We start from the raw sequence: 18137 nt of genomic DNA, 5'->3' as shown, positions 1-18137 counted from the left end.
AATTTATCAATTTGAGATCTTTGCAGCTACCGGACCACGACCTATCAGATGTCATTAGTCGCCTGAGGAACCGCATTGCACGCTTTCATCTATATGCAGCCTTCAGACTTGGAACGGCACCCACCTTTGTGCATTGGGGCCTGTTGTGCGTTGTGGCCTGGAAACATGCATGTATGTTATGCTGTGTACAGATGATCTCAAACCATCTCTATAGGCTTCTTACAAAAGGCCCAGATTGGGTGACCTAAGAGGAGAATGAAAACTGTATATTGTACTAGATAGTAAAACTACTACAGTCTAAAATGTCAAGGTAAAACCGGCAGACTTATTTCCAGAAATGCCACTTCCACTTGTGCCTCAAAAGCAGCCTCAACGTCAAACGCAACTACTAACATCCAGAAATGACTTACAACCAGACAGAAGAACACATCATGTTTATTTTCCAGCAAACGTATCTGAGTGATGTACCACTTCTCCCTAGATGGTTGATTTAGTGAGAAAAGAAAGTTATCTGCTATACATTATTGCCTGCAATTAGTTCATGCGCCATCCACTAGATGCCCTCTTCATTTGGTATCAACAATTGTCTGTTTAATGACACTCCACGGAATTAAAGAGTGAAAACTTCTTTGCCTTACTGAAGACATATCTCTCCTTGTGTTAATTTTGAAAGCAAAAAGTCTGAAGATGACCGCTTCCTACGACACAAGAAGTTATCAGTGCCAACCATGTCATGTCCACAAATCTTTTGTGCCATTATGAGAAGAACTGATTACATGATGTTCATACTGCCGTCTGTGAAGCCTATTTTGATGGAACAGTGACTTTCACTGCCAATTTACAAAACTCAAAGACTCGCTTCTCATCAACATGCATCTTGTAAACAAATGTGTTATTTACAGTTCTATGAATGCTAAAATATGTGTGTGCTATAACGACTGATTTATCTAACATTCGCACACAAGTAGTTCAGTTGGTTATTGCCATAGCCAAACCAACAGGTCACATATCAATGCCCTATATGGACATGGGTCAACACAATTTCTGTGACTGGAAGGAGTGATCATATAGCCAGACAGCTGGTTTTTCCAACAATAGATTACCGTTTATCACTTTCACCCTCTATTCCCTCCAGTGGTGCATGATTTTCTGGCGCAACAGCAAAAAAACCATCTAGCAGGAGCAGCATGAAACCGCCTTACCATGTGTTCTTCACAAGCCTTCTAGGCTGCTATGTCTGCTTGCGTGTTTCTATGGATCCCTAAATGCTCTGGTATCCAGCAGAATACTTCAGCTTCTCCTGTGTTTCTAATACGAAAAGGGAGTCATTCTTCATTTTAATAATATTCCCTACCAGGTAAATCAATATAATAGCTCAGAAGGCACCAAGAGAATTAGAGCTAATGAGAAAATTTCTTTTCCTATGTGCCTCTCCTGCTCAAGTGATGTCAAGACTGCAAATAGCTCTTTACTATAAAAGAAGGTTAAAGCTGTCATCAGACCACAGTGCTTTACAGGCATGATCCTACTGGAGGTAGAGATGTTATGCCCTTACCTTCCTTTGACCTCTGAACTCATTCACCCAGCCAATTACAAGGAAACCAGCGGTTCCCACGTGGACTCTCAACCACAATGCAAACTGCCACTTTTCTTATTAACAAACCAGTGCCAGAGATGAAAGAAGTGATTTGTAGTGTCACACCCACTAAGCCTTCATAGTAAGCATTACTGAGGGAGTTCATGTGGATTATCAAATGCCACATACAAGGCAATGATTACTCTTCAATCAGTACTGTGATTACCTCCTGATCAAACAGATTTAAGTGCAATAGCCTACAGAAGAAGAGTTTTACACAATAAGAATATTGCAGTCATGCTGAAATTGTAGAAGAAAAGCTCTGCACAATGAGTATAGATCAACAGACCTCACATTCCAGTCACATGTATAAATGCAATCAAGGTTATCTTTCACTGGAATTAACTATTAAAAGAATGACTAAACAATTTATTTCTAATTTACAGAAATGATGATGTTAGTAACTCTGAAGTATGAACACAGAGCTCAGCAGCAGTGAACATAACACAAATAGGATGCAGCTGTTATAATTCTATATTTCAATGTATGACACCTGTCACTCGTTTCTAGGAGAGGTAATAGTGAGTGTAGGAGCCTGAGAATGAGTTCTTTACATCTGCCTGCCAAATTCACTTGATGTGCAGCTCAGAACTTGTGCAGCAAAGCATAAACTACAATAATGTAACAACTTCAAACTGGAACAAGGAAGTAACATGTGACCAAATGAGTATCTACTACAACCAGTAGGTCAGATGGTTTCATTGAGTAATAACCTGACAAAATTAAATAGACTGGATGATAAATATTGTAGTGTGAATTGGAGTGCAGATCACTTACCTACAAAACAGGCTTGCAGAAGAGAGAAAGTCTGTACCAACAATTTGACACTATCTAGAACACAGGCTTTCACACTAGTATATGATTCTGACTGGAAAGTCCTTTGCAGTGCTCGAGTGCGTAGCTCCAAAAATCTAGTGAGAAGTTGCTGAGAACTGAGACCTTCAAGGAGAGCAAAAGCACAAAGACTTTTTGCCACTTCCTACAAAGATAAATGATAATTAGAAGTAAAACATTGATCAACTGAGTGGTTTAAAAAATTTGCAGCATCACACATTTCAACACCAAAAAAATGTGTAATTGTACTGTACCACTGACTGGTAGATCCTATAGGCTAATTGTAACGTTTCATTTATTCACAAATAATTTACATCTTCATAGAAGTATGAATGTTGTACCATAGGCCTAACTGGTGTGGACAATGATGAATGCATGAAGAATGTGGTTGGGTAATACTATGGTAAACATCCAGCATTTGGATTAAAATTATGCATTTATAACAAATACCAATAGACAGTACTAAAATATCCACAGGACATACAGGGGATAGGCAAAATAATGTGAACAGTGGCAGTAATGGGATGGTTGTGCTTGATGGTCAACAATGCAGGTAAGGCACGCATCTTACTGGACTGTGTGTGTTCAGTACAGACTCGGCATCAGTGTAAGTTGTTTACAAGTAGTGCACAATTTGTATTTGCATTCAGAGGCCGAGGTTGACATGTAATGAAAGACCTAACAGAGTTCCAAAGAGGGCAGATTGTAGCTGCAGCGTCAGTAACCAAGACAGAAAATTTATTGAATATTTCAAGAACAACTGTTTCAACAGTTATGACAGCATACACAAAACATGGAAAGACATCATCGAGTGAACGTAATAGTGTAGGTGCAAGCCACAACTAAATGAGAGAGATCGTCGTATGCTAACACTAATTGTGTCAAAACAACACAAAGCTACGGTGGCTAGAGTGACTGCAGAGATCAGTAGCCATCTTTGAGACTCCGTATCTATTGACACTGTCTGCCGAGAACTCTATAAAGCAAATATTCATGGACGAGCTGCTGTACCAAACCCATTAGTGATGACAATCGATGTAAAAAGCATAAAACATGGTGTCCGGAGCATAAATCCTGGATGGCTGATCAGTGGAAACACGTCATATGATCCGACGAGTCAATGTTTTCATTATTTCCAATATCGGGCCGGGTTTACGTTTGGAGAATGCCAAATGGAGCCTACAAGCCTGATTGCTTGATTCCAACGGTTAAGCACGGAGGTGGAAGTGTGATGGTATGGGCAGCCATATCATGCTATTTCGCTGGTCCCATCATAACTCTCAACAGCCGTGTTACAGCCAATGAGTGTGTGAACATTTTTGGTGATCAGGTGCACCCCATGATTCAGATATTGTTCCCCAATAATGATGTCATATTTCAGGATGATAATGCACCCATTCACACAGCCAGGACAGTAAAATCATGGTACGAGTAGTACGCAACTGAACTGCAGCGTCTTCTCTGGCCAGCACAGTCCCCAGACTTGAACACTATCAAACCCTTGTGGGCAGTATTGGAGTGCAGACTCCAGAGCAGATTTCTGCCACCCTCGTCACTACAGCAATTACAAGAGGTTCTGATCAAAGAGTGGCATAACATTCCACTGGAGACTATACAATCATTACATGCCTGTATTCCAAGAAGAATCACAGCTATATTACGGGCAAATGGAGGTCCAACCCCTTATTAATAAATCATTCCCAAGTAAGTACAGGTGTTCACATTATTTTGCCTGTCCCCTGTATGCATATTACTCCTGTAATTTAAAATGATGCAACTAATACAATAACGATATCCTTAATAAACAAGAATTTTGCTCATGTTACTCTATACTATTACATATAATAAAACACTATGCATAATCTAACAATTGTTTTATATAATTTTCTTCAGCGTAAATATTATTCTCTTGTATGTACTATATGGGTACACAGCTAGAATTCAAAACAAGTTATCTTATTTCATGTCCAGCAACAAGTATGCTAAACATTTACAAGAACTGCAGTTTGAAAGAGATCACAGAAACTCTACAGAATATCATTGTTGCCCATTTTACTCACTGCAAATTAACTTAAAAATGTGCAACCTGATCTAATCAAATGCTCTGGTATGTACAATTTTCAGAATATGTGTAGTGAGAAAGAGATGGTGGCAGTCCCATATAACATCAGGTAACATTTACAGCATTCAATTCGTTAGTGAAACACCTTAAAAAACATAATACAAAACATGACCTGTGAAAGCCAATACATTTTCCAGTAAATGTACTGGCTGTGCCTCAAGAGAGGGTGTCAACATCGTGTGAATAAGTGCATGTTTTCAGCTTGCGAAGTTTGTTATAGTTTATTGATAGTAACAATGAAAATGATGGGAAGAGGGAAGGTGAACAGAGGATGGGAAGATAGGGAGAAAAAGGTGGTGAACACCCCATGAAGAACATGGAAGACAAGATATGTTTACTTAATGAATACATACATCATTTGTAGCATCCTGTTTCTGTATCTTTTCCTCGCAATTTTTCAATATGGTTGGAAGGAAGTCACTTATAGTGCTCCATTGCCGCTCTACCACTGGGAATAAGTACTCTATCTGCTTGCCTGACAATCCACTATCTCCACCAGACTGTAACTGAAGACCTACAAACAAGAAAGTTTATTTTAAAAAAGATATAGCATGTGCTGCACAAACTTTGATAATAAATACTCTGTCAATAAAACTGATCTGAGTTGAAGTCAGACATATGCCTAGATTTTTTGCGTTAAATGTGGCTGTATCATTGTACACCCTGAGTGTATTGCCATTATTTACTGTGAATCATACATCGGTAGTAGCAGCAAAAGAGAGCCTGAGTTTTACTGAGTAAGAAAACTTGGAAATCATTCAAGTTTGTTGCCAACTTCTCACTAATGTTGAATGTTTTAGACAACATACACATTCAATCACACGCTATATATATGTATAAATTTTCCTGCATTTGAAGTCAGCCCTCAATAGGCACTGAAGACAACTTTCTTCACAGGTGTTAATTTTCTGTAATGAGGATAAACATAACTGGCCACACACAAGAATGATGTTCTCAATAATACAGCCAGCTGTTTAGGAAATACTGAAAGTATGAACTTGCAAAATACTGCTATTGGTGCTACATGTTTGTTCTACTTACATTACAATGGTAGTTCTTTTCTAGATTGCACTTCATTAACATGAATCAGTGATAAAACCAAGACAAAGTTATAAGACAGAATAATGAAAGGGGCTTAAAATAATATTACTGTCCAGAGGGACAATACAAGCATTAGAACATAAGTTTGTTAGTTTAATGGTTTTGACATGTTTCCATATATGTTTACTTTGTAACCAGGCCACTGCTTGTTCTTGTTTGAAGAGTGTAATAACAGCTGTATTTATATTTTGCATATTTGCTGTTGTGTTTTTTGCAACAAAGTGAAGAATTCTCAAAATTGCAACTGCAGTAAATAGAAAAATTGACAGCTGTAAATGGTAAATATCAAGTTTAACAGAAAATAATTTTCAACATAAAAGAAAAAGCTCAGATACAACAACTAATATTGATATTTCTTTTATTTATACCTGTGTTCAGGTGCCTTGCAAAAAGAAAAAGTTGAGCTGCCCGTAAGTAATTTTCCTCATCAAATGCTATCCATATATGTTCGGGAATAACAATCAATACTCTTATCTGAACAGCAACTGAATAGAATGAACTCTTAGGAGCAGACCTGAAACATAATATACACTAATTACAAATTTATTCTTAATTATCACTAATAACAAATAATGTATCTGCAGTCCTTTCTTTGGTCTGGCTGCAAATAACTTTTTTTGCACAGAAGCCACATTTTTGCAGCATGTATATGTTCATCTCAAGTAGCATTAAATGATAAAAATCTTTCAACTTTAATAATAAGATGACAAATTATTCAGGAAATTGTAGGCCCCAGCTTATCAGTTACTAAAACTGCAGCAGCTGTGAGAAAAATGGAAATAATTTACAACAATTAAGGGTGGCAACCTACAACTTTCAGAATCAAACTTGCTTTGTAAAGAATGTGAGGAGATTCAAGAGAGAAAATAGTGGTGGAACGCAATCAACCTAACTGCAATACTTCTTTACCTTCACTTTTTTTCTTTCTCAGGTAGTGTACAGATTTATAGAACATACTTTTTTAAGATTAACAACTGTTCCATCTGCTTCACTGTCAGCAATTATGCATCTGAACATATATTAGAGTAGGGCTCAACAACACACTATTGCTCAGAAGTAGAGCAGTTGTAGTGTGGCGGAGAGTGAGCGAAATGCGCGCACATCATGTAGTCGAAATGACACAGGAGAAGAGACGACTGTGAAATAGTGGAGAGTTAGTTTTGACACTGGTGCCATCTAATAGCATCAGGATCGCATGACACCAACAATGCCTTTGCATTTCAATCCACAGTGTGAGGAATCTTTATTTTTTTCCACAAAAAGATGGGTTAGCAAAATGTTTAGTGTGCCATAAGAAATTGAATACTTTTAGGAATTTCAATTTACAAAGGGACTACCTTTCTAAACACATCAGAGAAAACAGAAAAGGAACATGTGAAGGACCTGAGTATGTACAAGATATTTTAAAACCTAAATGAAGCTCTCTGAAGAGGAGCAAGAAAAATCAAGCAAGTTATTGTTTAGGAGAGCTACAAAATTACACAACTTTTAGCAACGTCCATGCGTCTTTCATGGATGGCGATTTATTAAAAGTCTACTTAGTAGTTGCAGCTGAACATTTATGTCCACATTAGACAGAACATTTTCATGTGGTGCTGTTATCAAACATGTCAATCGCGCACCACAAACTGTTTATGGCAGACAACATTCAGAGTCAGGTCGTAAAACATTTGGAAACATTTGTTGCAAATTCTTTAGTGCTCTGTGAACGCATAGATGTCACATGCACACAGCTGAATGTGACATTCTTAGGAGCATTTAAGAAGTTGTAGAAAATTTAGGTTTGTCATGGAATTTATAACTTTACAGGTCTAGAGACAGAGCGTCAGTCATGTTTGGAAATTTATGAGGATTTTCAGCATAACTGAATGGGAAAATGAAAAAGTTTTGAGTACCCAATCTCTTATGCTTCCCAACCATACCGATTAATTTAGGTCCACTCTAAATAATGATATATGAAGCACTGATACTGAAATGCTATTATTCAGTGGATGAATTCATGCAGGGCTAACTGGTAATTTGAGCTGGATACAACAACAATAAACAGTTTCGACAAGAATAGAATAGAAGCTTTTGAAATGTGGCACTACAGAAGAATGCTGACTATTAGACGGGTAGATCATATAATGACGAGGTACTGAACAGTATAATCTGACTAAAAGAAGGGATCGGTTGGTAGGACACAGTCTGAGGCATCAACAGACCACCAAATTAGTACTGGAGGGAAGCATGGGAAGTAAAAATCATAGAGCGAGACCAAGAGATGAATACAGTAAGCAAATTCAGAGGTATGTAGGTTGCATTAGTTACTTGGAGATGAAGAGGCTTGCACAGGATAGCTGCAACAAACAGGTCTTTGGACTGAAGACACAACAACAACAACAACAACAACAACAACAACTTGTTACATATATCCCACAAGTTTATATATAGCTGTTCATAGAAATATCATTTTAATGTATATTATTATTTATTAGTGTAAAAATTATTGCAACCGTAATGCAAATTTTTGACGTATCTCCTATAGCCAAATGATATGGATTTCAAATGTATATCACAAGGTGAATAACACCACAATTCTAACATGCCTTCCATTATCTCCCAGTTCCCTTTTTGACTCTCACACAACTTACCCTCTTCCCAGTTGCCACACACCTTTCCCTTCTCCCCTTCCTATCAACCTGAACAACTTCTCATAAATCAATCAATCAATCAATCAATCAATCAGCACCAGCACTGGTGAGTGTGTTTGACTGTGTGTAAATATGAACTTACACTGGGTAAAAAGTGGTAGATCAAAAGTTATTAAGTCTCTTTCCAAATTTTAATTTATAGCTTTAAACTAGGATATAAATACAAGTAATGCGTTTATTTAAAGTAGCTTTCCAGCATTTACTGTAGAACTTCAAGTACTGCATATCTTTCAACACAGATGTCATGCTATATTTCAACCACAATAGTAAAGAAAACTGATAAGTAACTGAGCCCTGAATGTATACACCACTTACATGATTTCCTCCCCAATTATTTTTAATGGCAATTTTTCAAAGTACATCCAACATTTCTAGTTATGATTTATGACCAAGCTTGTCTGCAACTCGACGTGTCTTCTTTACAGTAAGTAGCAATCTATATTTCCCCACATTATTAAATTGCAGTTAGACACGAAATGTTCCTTTCAGAGAGCCCCACAGAAATAGATTGCTAAAAATGGGAAAAGTCAGGCAAAATGTCTGCTTGCTCAAGAGAGAAATTCTGAAACCAAGCACAGGTGAGATAAAATCTCAAAACTTAGTTCTTATTTATAAATATTTTGTTCAGACATATCACAAACATTTAGTAATAAATACTGCTTTTGTTTCTCTTCTTACAAATCTTATTTCTTCATATCAGAACTGTATTTAATCTCCAACTGCTGGTTTGTTGAATATTGTTAACTTTATATATATTTAACATTAAAATAAGGCATCAATGGACTCATACCCCGATGAAGATTTGGTGCTGGATGAGGGTGTAAAACCCAGAAGTTGTTGCTCCTGAAGCTGCTTGCATTTATCAGTCATCTTATCAATGTGTGACACTATACCTTCAGCTGTGGCTTTCATATCAGCAATAGTATCTGCTGCTTCAATTAAATCACGATAACGTTCACTGAAATAAAACAAAAGATTTATCTCCAACAAGACTGAGCTACTAAGTAAGAGCAATTCATGCTTTCACTACTGTAGCTACATGATATAATCCTGTTTTACTGGCTAACACTATTTTTCTCCTTGTAATACCCAACAACATACACCAAGGAAACCTAAAAACCAAACGTAAGTGTGCAATGTACTTTGTTGCAGCAGATGGGTGTCACAAATATATTTATAGAAAGTACTTTAAAAAAAGAAGAAGAAGACTAAGGGAGCAGTGGAATAACCAAATAGACAGGATTATCTTGTGGCCATTTTTTAAGGGAGGAATAGTACGTTGCTCATTAATAACAATATAGCCATTCCACCCCAAATTGTCTAATTCCAGAGGAAGTTCCCACATGACCATCATGGATTTTGCTGAAACTTTATGTGAAATGTGCACATGTTCCCAATGAACACTGACAAAGTTTTACTTTCGCCAATATAATACTTCCAGAGATATAGTCATTTGTTTGTCCCCGTAGCACAATTATCGAAAGTGCACACCCTGAGTTTTAGGCAAATTTGGGACATGATCTCTACCAATATTGTTACATACAGAGGCAACACACAGCATATATATTACCTTCAAGTTTTACAGTATTGTCACATTGCATAAGTTTTGGGGAAGTTCTTATCAGTCTGCCTGATATTTTTTGGAAAGGAATCATGTCATAGAGAATTTTGAGTATGACTTCTTACTGTGCAACGCTACTGACAATTTTGTGTTCGCATAGTTTGTGGTTTATGCGAACTGATAAAAAACTGTTTAAATCTGTTGCCATGGTCCATGGTCGTTTAACCACAGCTGATTTCTTTTCAAGTGGAAAAACCAGCATCCCCATTGCCACAGGGATCACGCAAGATAGCTGGGCAACAGAGGCCACTAGTGGATTTCTTTACCACATGTTCCCAGACTTGATGAGGGTTTCCCACAGGATCCCGAGCGCAATGATGTGAGGGTAGACAGAAAAGTAATGTCTCCACCTTGGTAACTCTTTAACAGTTGGCAGCACTGGTATGCGGCAGGTACTTGCTTGTTCCATAGCCTCTTCTCTACAGTTCCAGTTGGTGGGAAGCCTTAGCATTGAACGGTTATGTTGTTACAGTGTCAGTGTAAAGTATGGAACCCCGCGCAGACGGTAGGTCAATGCGATTTAAGCAATGTGGAGTCACTGAATTCTTGGCAGTAGAAGGTGTCACTCCAAAGGATATTCATCAGAGAATGAAAGCAGTTTATGGTGATTGTGTTGATGTGAGTACTGTGCGTCGTTGGGCGAGTATGTTTAAAGATGTCAAGGCGGAAACACCTGACCTGCATGACAAAGTGTTCTGGGATGCAGATGGTGTTATCTATGTTGATTTCCTCGATTGTTGAACAACAATAAATTCAGAGTGATACACCACAACGCTGCGAACTCTGAAACGACGGCTAACCAGGGTCCGAAAGGAAAAGAGAAATGTTTTCCTGCACCATGACAATGCCAAACCACACACTTCATGTGCCTCCACAAGAGAACTTCATAGACTGTGGTTGCGGAAACAGTGTGTTGACTTCTTCTGTGGCGGCTTCAGAAAACTTGTTCATCGTTGGCAGAAATGTATACAACTGGCTGGTGATTATGTGGAAAAGTGAATACTGGTAATTAAAGATCACATTCTAGAAATTATTTAAAAGAAAAAAGCTGGATGTTGTCTCTTTTAGGGTCCTAATCTTATGTATCCTTTAAGCTTTGAATTATTTACAAGTTTCATTAATTTGCTGCAGAATGTCATGAAGAAAATTATTCTGTGTGTTTGTAGGTTTTCTCATCGAATATGCTGCTAGAAAAAGTCTCTCAGGCATGCAACCGGACTGACTGATCACCGAAGAATTCATTTTCAATGGGATAACATGCCATCATAATAATCAGGTGACTCCTAGTGACTGACATCCTGGACCAATGGGTGTGAAATCGGTCATCTCTCCCTTCCATCAACCCCGTGTATGGTCCGCACAATGTGCAGCTGTGGTGGTGGGGGTAGCTTGCACTCAGGAGTCGAGTGGTGGTCCTCAGTCTGCACTCCACCTTCATCCTTCCAGTGGATAAGGGGAACATAGCTGTCTTACTAAGTCACAGAATACAAAAAGAAAATGTACAAGGTGCACAACTTTGTTTCCGTCATTTTTTTCCCAACATTTCGGGCAGTGTACGAATCCTGCGTCGAAAACACTGTTCATCTTTGGAAGCAATCCACAAACTGATCCAATTGGTGACTTCTTCTTGAGATCGGAAGTGTTGCTCAGCCAAGCCATGTGCCATTGATCTAAACAGGTTATAGTCACAGGGAGCAATGTCTCGACAATACGACGGGTGGGGTAGGACTTCCCATTTTAATGTTTCCAAGTTCGTTTAGACCTCTTTTTCAACGTGGGGTTGAGTGTTGTCATGCTGCAAAATCACTTTATCATGCCTCTCGATGTATTGCGGCCGTTTGTCTTTTAATGCTCTGCTCAAAGACATTAATTGTGTTCGATAATGAGCACCTGTGATTGTTTCACTTGGTTTTAACACCTCATAGTACAAGACGCCAAGCTGGTCCCACCAAATGCAGAGCATGATCTTGGAGCCGTGAATATTCGGTTTGGCTGTCGACGTGGAAACATGGCTGGGATACCCCATGATTTTTTGCATTTAGGGTTATCGCAATGAACCCATTTTTCATCCTGGGTCACAATGTGGTGCAGAAATTCCTTCCGCTTTTGCCTCTGATGCAACTGTTCACAAACACACAAACGCTGTTCAATGTCTCTTGGTTTCAGCTCACACAGGACCCAAGTTCCTTCTTTCTGAATCATGCCCCTAGCCTTGAGACATTTTGAAATGGCTTGCTGTGTCACTCCCACTAATCATGTCAATTCTTCTTGAGTTTGAGGCAAGTCTTCAGTCGGCAATGTCTCCAATTCTGCATCTTCGAAAACATTCTCTCTTCCACCACTATGCTGGTCTACGACGTTAAAATCGCTGTTCTTGAAGCGTTGAAACTGCTTGACATGTTCTTTCACTAATAGCGTCCTTACTATACGTACTTGAGAGCATTCGATGAGACTCAGCTGCTGTTTCCTTCATAGTGAAACAAAACAGTAACACTTCCCGCAAATGACGAGAATTAGGCACGTAAACTGACATTTTCAATAAAGAACACCTTTACGGTGCAGACACAAATAGATTAATGTTTGAATGAGGTTATGTTGAGCGAGGTACAAGCTAACTGCCTGACGTCTGTGATCTGTTTCTTTCGACCGCTACTTACCGTTGTTGCCACCTATCGGCGAACAGCGGAAGCAAAGCTGTGCACCTTGTACAAACTCCTAGACAATGCAGCTTACAAGATGGTGACAATGGAACCGACCAGCCAGATGCAGTGCACGTCGATTCAACTTTTGAAGTACTTTTACAGAAGAGACAGCAAAGAAACTTCGGCCATCTGCTGCCGCACCACCTAGGCTCTACATGCTTCCAAGAATACACAAAAAGGACACACTTCCGAGACCAAAAGTGAGTGCAATACAAGTGGAAACGTACCAGCTTGTGGAACACTAGATGTTAGTTTTGAGTCCATTGGTTGGTAAATGTCAGTATCATATCAATAACTTGGCTCAGTTTGCGGAACGTCTACGGAAGTTCAAATTGGCCAGCTCAGATTTCATGGTCAGTTTCAACGCTGTATCACTTTTTACCAGGGTTCCAATCAAGGAGTCACTGGAACTTATTGAAAAGATATTTGGGCCCTCATTCACCAAACTTTTCAATTTTGTGTTTGCATCCACATATTTTCTTTATGGCAGACACTACTATGAACAGACTGACTGTGTGCTCATGCGTAATCCTCTGTCAGCTGTGGTGGGCAGTATGTACATGGAAGATTTTGAAGACGAGGCACCAGACTCAGCACCATTAAATCTGACAGTCTTTTACAGATATGTTCAATGTGTTCGTCATTTGATCTGATGAGAAAGATGAGCTTCAAGTTTTCTTGCGGAACCTGAACTCTATCCACAACCAAATTCAGTTCACCATGGTGGTGGAGCAAAACGGTCAGTTGCTATTCTTGGATATTCTGGTATGAAGAAAACCTGATGGAACTCTGGGACACAGCATCTATAGGAAGAAAACCCACACACACCAATACTTTCATGTCTCTAACTGTCATCACCCATCACAAAGGGAAGGAGTGCCATAAATGCTGTCCCACAGAGCTTGTGTGATCTCCAACAAAGAAAGCCTGAAACCAGAATTGGGCCACTACAGGAATGTTTCAGAAAAATAGCTGTAGTGACCAAATTCAACACATCTTCAAGCAAAAGACCACACAACAACCAACATCCGATGAAGACCACCTGGAAAAAAATAGAGCACATTTCATACACGGACAATGTATCTAGAAAAATTGGTAGAATTTTATGATGACAAAATTTCATATGTCTGTACTGCCCGCTGGCAAATACCAAATCCCTTTTAGGGACTAAATATAGTTTTGGAGTTTTCACATATGCTGTCAACTTTGTCCCCAATATGTATAGTACTGAAAAACAGATGTAGAATCAACCTTTATGTCCGAACACCTTGTATTGGTAGGTTATTATGTGGAAAGTTTCAGGTTTATCTTGCATCACTTCCGATGATATAAAAAGCTAAACTTCAAATTTTTTCCCAAGTATCTAGTTTTTGGCTGACCTTGCTTCAAATTAAGCACATTAAAGTTGCTCAAGAAATGTTTTTATTATTTCACTTAAGAGAGTCCAAAAAGTAGTACCAAGATGGCCTAGTTCTGTTTCTTTCAAATCTTGCCAGAGATATTATGCCTCAAATTTGTCGAAAATTCAGGGGTGTACTTCTGATACTTGCACTGTGGGGTCAAACAAACAACTACTATCTCTTGAAATATTATACTGGTGAAAGTAAAGCTTACCAATGTACACTGGAAACATTTGGATGGTAACAAAACTTCAGCAACATTCGTGATCGTCATGTGGGAACCTCAACACCACTTGGTATGGAATGATGCTATATATACTACACAATAATAAAGCATGATAATAAACATCTAACATTACACATAACACTTTCACACTTCATTTCTCCTCCTTTTTTTCCTTTTCTGGAAAAACTTACTCCGAAAGTTATGCATTGAATAATACTAACAACTTATCCTCTTTCTGAGCTCAACCTCTCTCACTCATTATAGAGGTATGTTGGCTCAGTTTTTCAGGCTAGCAAATGGAAAGTTGCAGTGCACAAAATGGTGCTGACATCAGCTGACAGTATGTGTAGCATTGTGAAATAATTTGTGTAGCGTGTGCAGTTACTGGGAGTGAAAAGTGAATCAACTGTGTAGCATCAGCCTTTAATAATTATCAAATAACTTATTTGTAAAACAGCACTGTACACTAAGAGTAAACTGAATGATGTAGCACTGTTTTAAAAATATTGGCTTTGTGTTTGGGAGGGTGGAGGCTCCAAGCTTCATACAGCCACCCTGATTTAGGTTTTCCGCAATTTCCCTAAAGTATTAAAGGCAAATGGCATGTTGGTTCCTACTGTAAGGCCACAGCTGACTACCTGTACTATCCTTGACATTCTAGACCCTTAAGTCTTTAAATGCTTGTTTATGTGAGTTACTTTAATTCTGTTGTTCTTAAATTTTAATACCAAGATAAATCCAATATCCTTGTAAAAGGAGAGATCTACAGATAAATGAAACAACAACAAATACTACTACTGCTACTAATACTAACAACAACAACAATATAATTTGGCACTTCAGAAGGGGTGCTCAGAGTAGCCTGCCTCCTACAAATACTACTTTCACAAGGCAGGAGGCTTATAACACAAATATGGATCAGTGTTTCTGCTAAATCACATGTGGCACACCAAGGTCACCATCATTAAAACAACTTTCTATAATTCAAACAGAAATCGTGTTGACAAACTGCCTATTGGCTTCTGTCTCGGGTTCTTCGGCCGACGTTCATCTAATGATTTTTCTGACGTTTCGCCAGCACGAGTGGCTGGCATTGTCAAAGCTTCACCCTCCATTGCCGGTGGTGAACTGGAGGCGAGCTCGCGGCCGCAGACTATATGTACCTGGCGCGCCAACGTCCGAGGGCTTCTCCGCGGTCATTTCCGGTGCGGTTCTCCTCTTGCTACCTGCGACGGTCGTTCGCTGCAGTACGGGAAGCCAGGATCCGTTTACCTTAAGGCTTTCCTCTTTCTTGTTGAAACTGTTCGCGTGTTTTTGGATTTCTACAGCTTCTCTGAACAAGCGCGTGTGATAGTGCTTCTCTACAGCCAGAACTTCCGTGTCGGCGAATTTTATTACGTGGTCGGTCTCATTCAGTGCGTGCTCTGCCACGGCCGATTTCTCCACCTGCCCCAACCTGCAATGTCGCTTATGCTCTTTGATCCTGGTGTTAATGGATCGTCCAGTCATTCCGACAAACTTTTCCGCATGTGCAAGGTATAAGGTATATTCCCGACATTGCAAGTGGGTCTCTTTTCTCCTTCGCCGATCTAAGACACTCTTTGATCTTCCTTGTCGGTTTGAAAATCATCTTTACGCCATGTTTGCACAATATACGGCCGATTCTGTCCGTCACTCAACTGTATTCAGTTGAAGTTTCATATTCTTGGAATATCAAGCAAACTGGCCAGCACTGCATTCCATCAATAACACAACCCTTCATTTCCCATGTATGACATTGAAGCCTGGTATAATTAACAGCCACAGCAGCACATGGGAAAATTCTTTATTTTGCTAGTGCCAGAACGGTGCCCCCCCCCCATTTTTTTCACTGAAACTGACAGAAAAATGCAAAGTGATTAAGGTATCCCATCTGTATTCACAAGCTCAGTTCAAATCCAATCCAACCCAACCATCCTGCTTAAAGTTTTCTACAGTTTCCCTATATAGCTTCAGTCAAAAATTGGCAGCTTCTTCAAAAAGGACAATTCCAATTTCCTACCACATTTCTTGCCCATCTAAGATAGGTGCTCACATCTTACAATGGTATGCTGAATCTGAAGATTCGCTCCTCCCATACTTTTTAGTGGTCTGATGCAAGAGAGATTCAGAAACCCAGCATAAATTCATAGACATTGATCTCATACAGGCTGAATGGGGATGGTCAGCTAATTTGTTATCAATGAATGCTCACGAACTGTGACAATTTTATCTCAATGCCATCTTTGATGTGAACTAGGGCCTTCTCCATGGATTCTAATTTATTTAGGTGTGTGCTCTCTGTTTACTATCTTCTACAGTGTTTATGACTCACTCTGCATTCATATCACCTGCCACTACAACAAATTTTATTTCATGTCACTGTGAGACATCACAGAATCTCTCATTTTCATCAGTTCTTCCCTCTCAGGGGCATACCTTAAGAAGATGGAACTTTTAGTAGTGCTGAAACATACACACAAAAAAGTATATCCTAGCTTTCAGAACTACTAGGAAGAGGAAGATACTGCCCAAGAAAATTGCTTGGGATAGTTGTGAGACAGGAAAGTCAGGGAGCAGTTATTGGTATAGATGTTGAAAGATTGCGTGTGTAGCTAACACACTTGTAACAGATTCCTAAGTTACATGGTTGTGGGCTTCAGTGAGGAAGAGATCCCTACCAGGAAAGGAGGCTGTGGATCTGGAAAATGTGCAAGTGCATATGAGAACGGAAAACAAGTTAAGCTGTTGTAAGAAGTGGAGCTGCTCTCCACCACGAGTCCAGACCACAAAGATGCCATCTATAAGTTTGAACCAAGCCAGGAGACCCAGTTTCTGGATCATGAGGAATGCCTCTTCAATGTAGCCCATGAAAAGGTTGGTACAGAGTACGACAATCCTGGTTCCTATAAGAGAATCCTTGATTATTTTGTAGGTCTGGCTCTTAATGGTGAAGTAGTCATAGGTACAAATTAAATTGGTTATGGTGGCAACAAACAAGTTTTCAGGAAGACAGGTGGAGGGACAGTGTTCTACAACAGAGGTTGTGCTTATGAGGGACGTTTGTACACAGTGAGGTCACACCAGTAGTGACAAAGAGAGTTCCAGGAGAAAGAGGGATGGAAATGGATTTAAGATGTTCCAGGAACAGGAAATTCTGTGCGATAGAGTGGAGGTGCTGGACATCTACAGCTGAGATGTTTTCAGTGAAAGTTACTGAAGCCATCTACTATGGGATGGCCATGATTGTTGCGGTTGGGAAGTATGCAGAAGGTGAGTAAAAATTTTAACTGATTGAAGAATATGACACAATCTTGTCCTTCAATTTCCTAAAGTTTATTAAAATGGTTACTCTAGGGTATTTGACTGCAGGAATCACAACATTTGTTTGGAGAAGCGTAACTTTTAGGCCTATTACAATGAATGAACAATTAGTAACCAGCTTTCTTCACATTTAATTAATAGCCATTATTAGGCAACTCCTTCAATTAGCATAGTAAATCGCATTTTTGACCCTATACAGACTACTACCTGCATGCTGCAAAGATTTCTGCTGGGCCTCATCCTGTTCTTGTATATTAATGGCAGTCTATTTTATCATGACTAAGAAGTAATATATCATTTCATTACAGGTGGACACACCCTAATGAAGTGCTCCAAATATGTTCTAGTTTCTACAGAGGTTAGTGAAATTTTCACTAAAATTATTGAGTCAATTTCTGTAAATGAATCACTTTATGTCATCAGAAATCATTTTATACAATACTTTATAAGGCACTGTGCT

General features: G+C 39.1%; 1 protein-coding gene across 3 annotated transcripts in view; it reads right to left on the bottom strand.

Moving 5' to 3' along the window:
* LOC126198486 (conserved oligomeric Golgi complex subunit 1) overlaps positions 1-18137 on the bottom strand; it is a 108472-nt gene that overhangs the window by 82005 nt on the left and 8330 nt on the right. For all 3 annotated transcript variants that reach the window (XM_049934857.1, XM_049934856.1, XM_049934858.1), the window contains exons 2-5: positions 9177-9344; positions 6062-6207; positions 4946-5106; positions 2414-2615 (exon numbers count right to left, since the gene is read on the bottom strand). In XM_049934857.1, coding sequence (XP_049790814.1) covers positions 2414-2615; positions 4946-5106; positions 6062-6207; positions 9177-9344 — 677 coding nt within the window. The remainder of the gene's footprint in view (positions 1-2413; positions 2616-4945; positions 5107-6061; positions 6208-9176; positions 9345-18137) is intronic.

Source organism: Schistocerca nitens, chromosome 8 (genome assembly GCF_023898315.1).
Source record: "Schistocerca nitens isolate TAMUIC-IGC-003100 chromosome 8, iqSchNite1.1, whole genome shotgun sequence".
Lineage (NCBI taxonomy): Eukaryota > Metazoa > Arthropoda > Insecta > Orthoptera > Acrididae > Schistocerca > Schistocerca nitens.
This window is presented reverse-complemented; position numbering and strand designations above follow the sequence as displayed.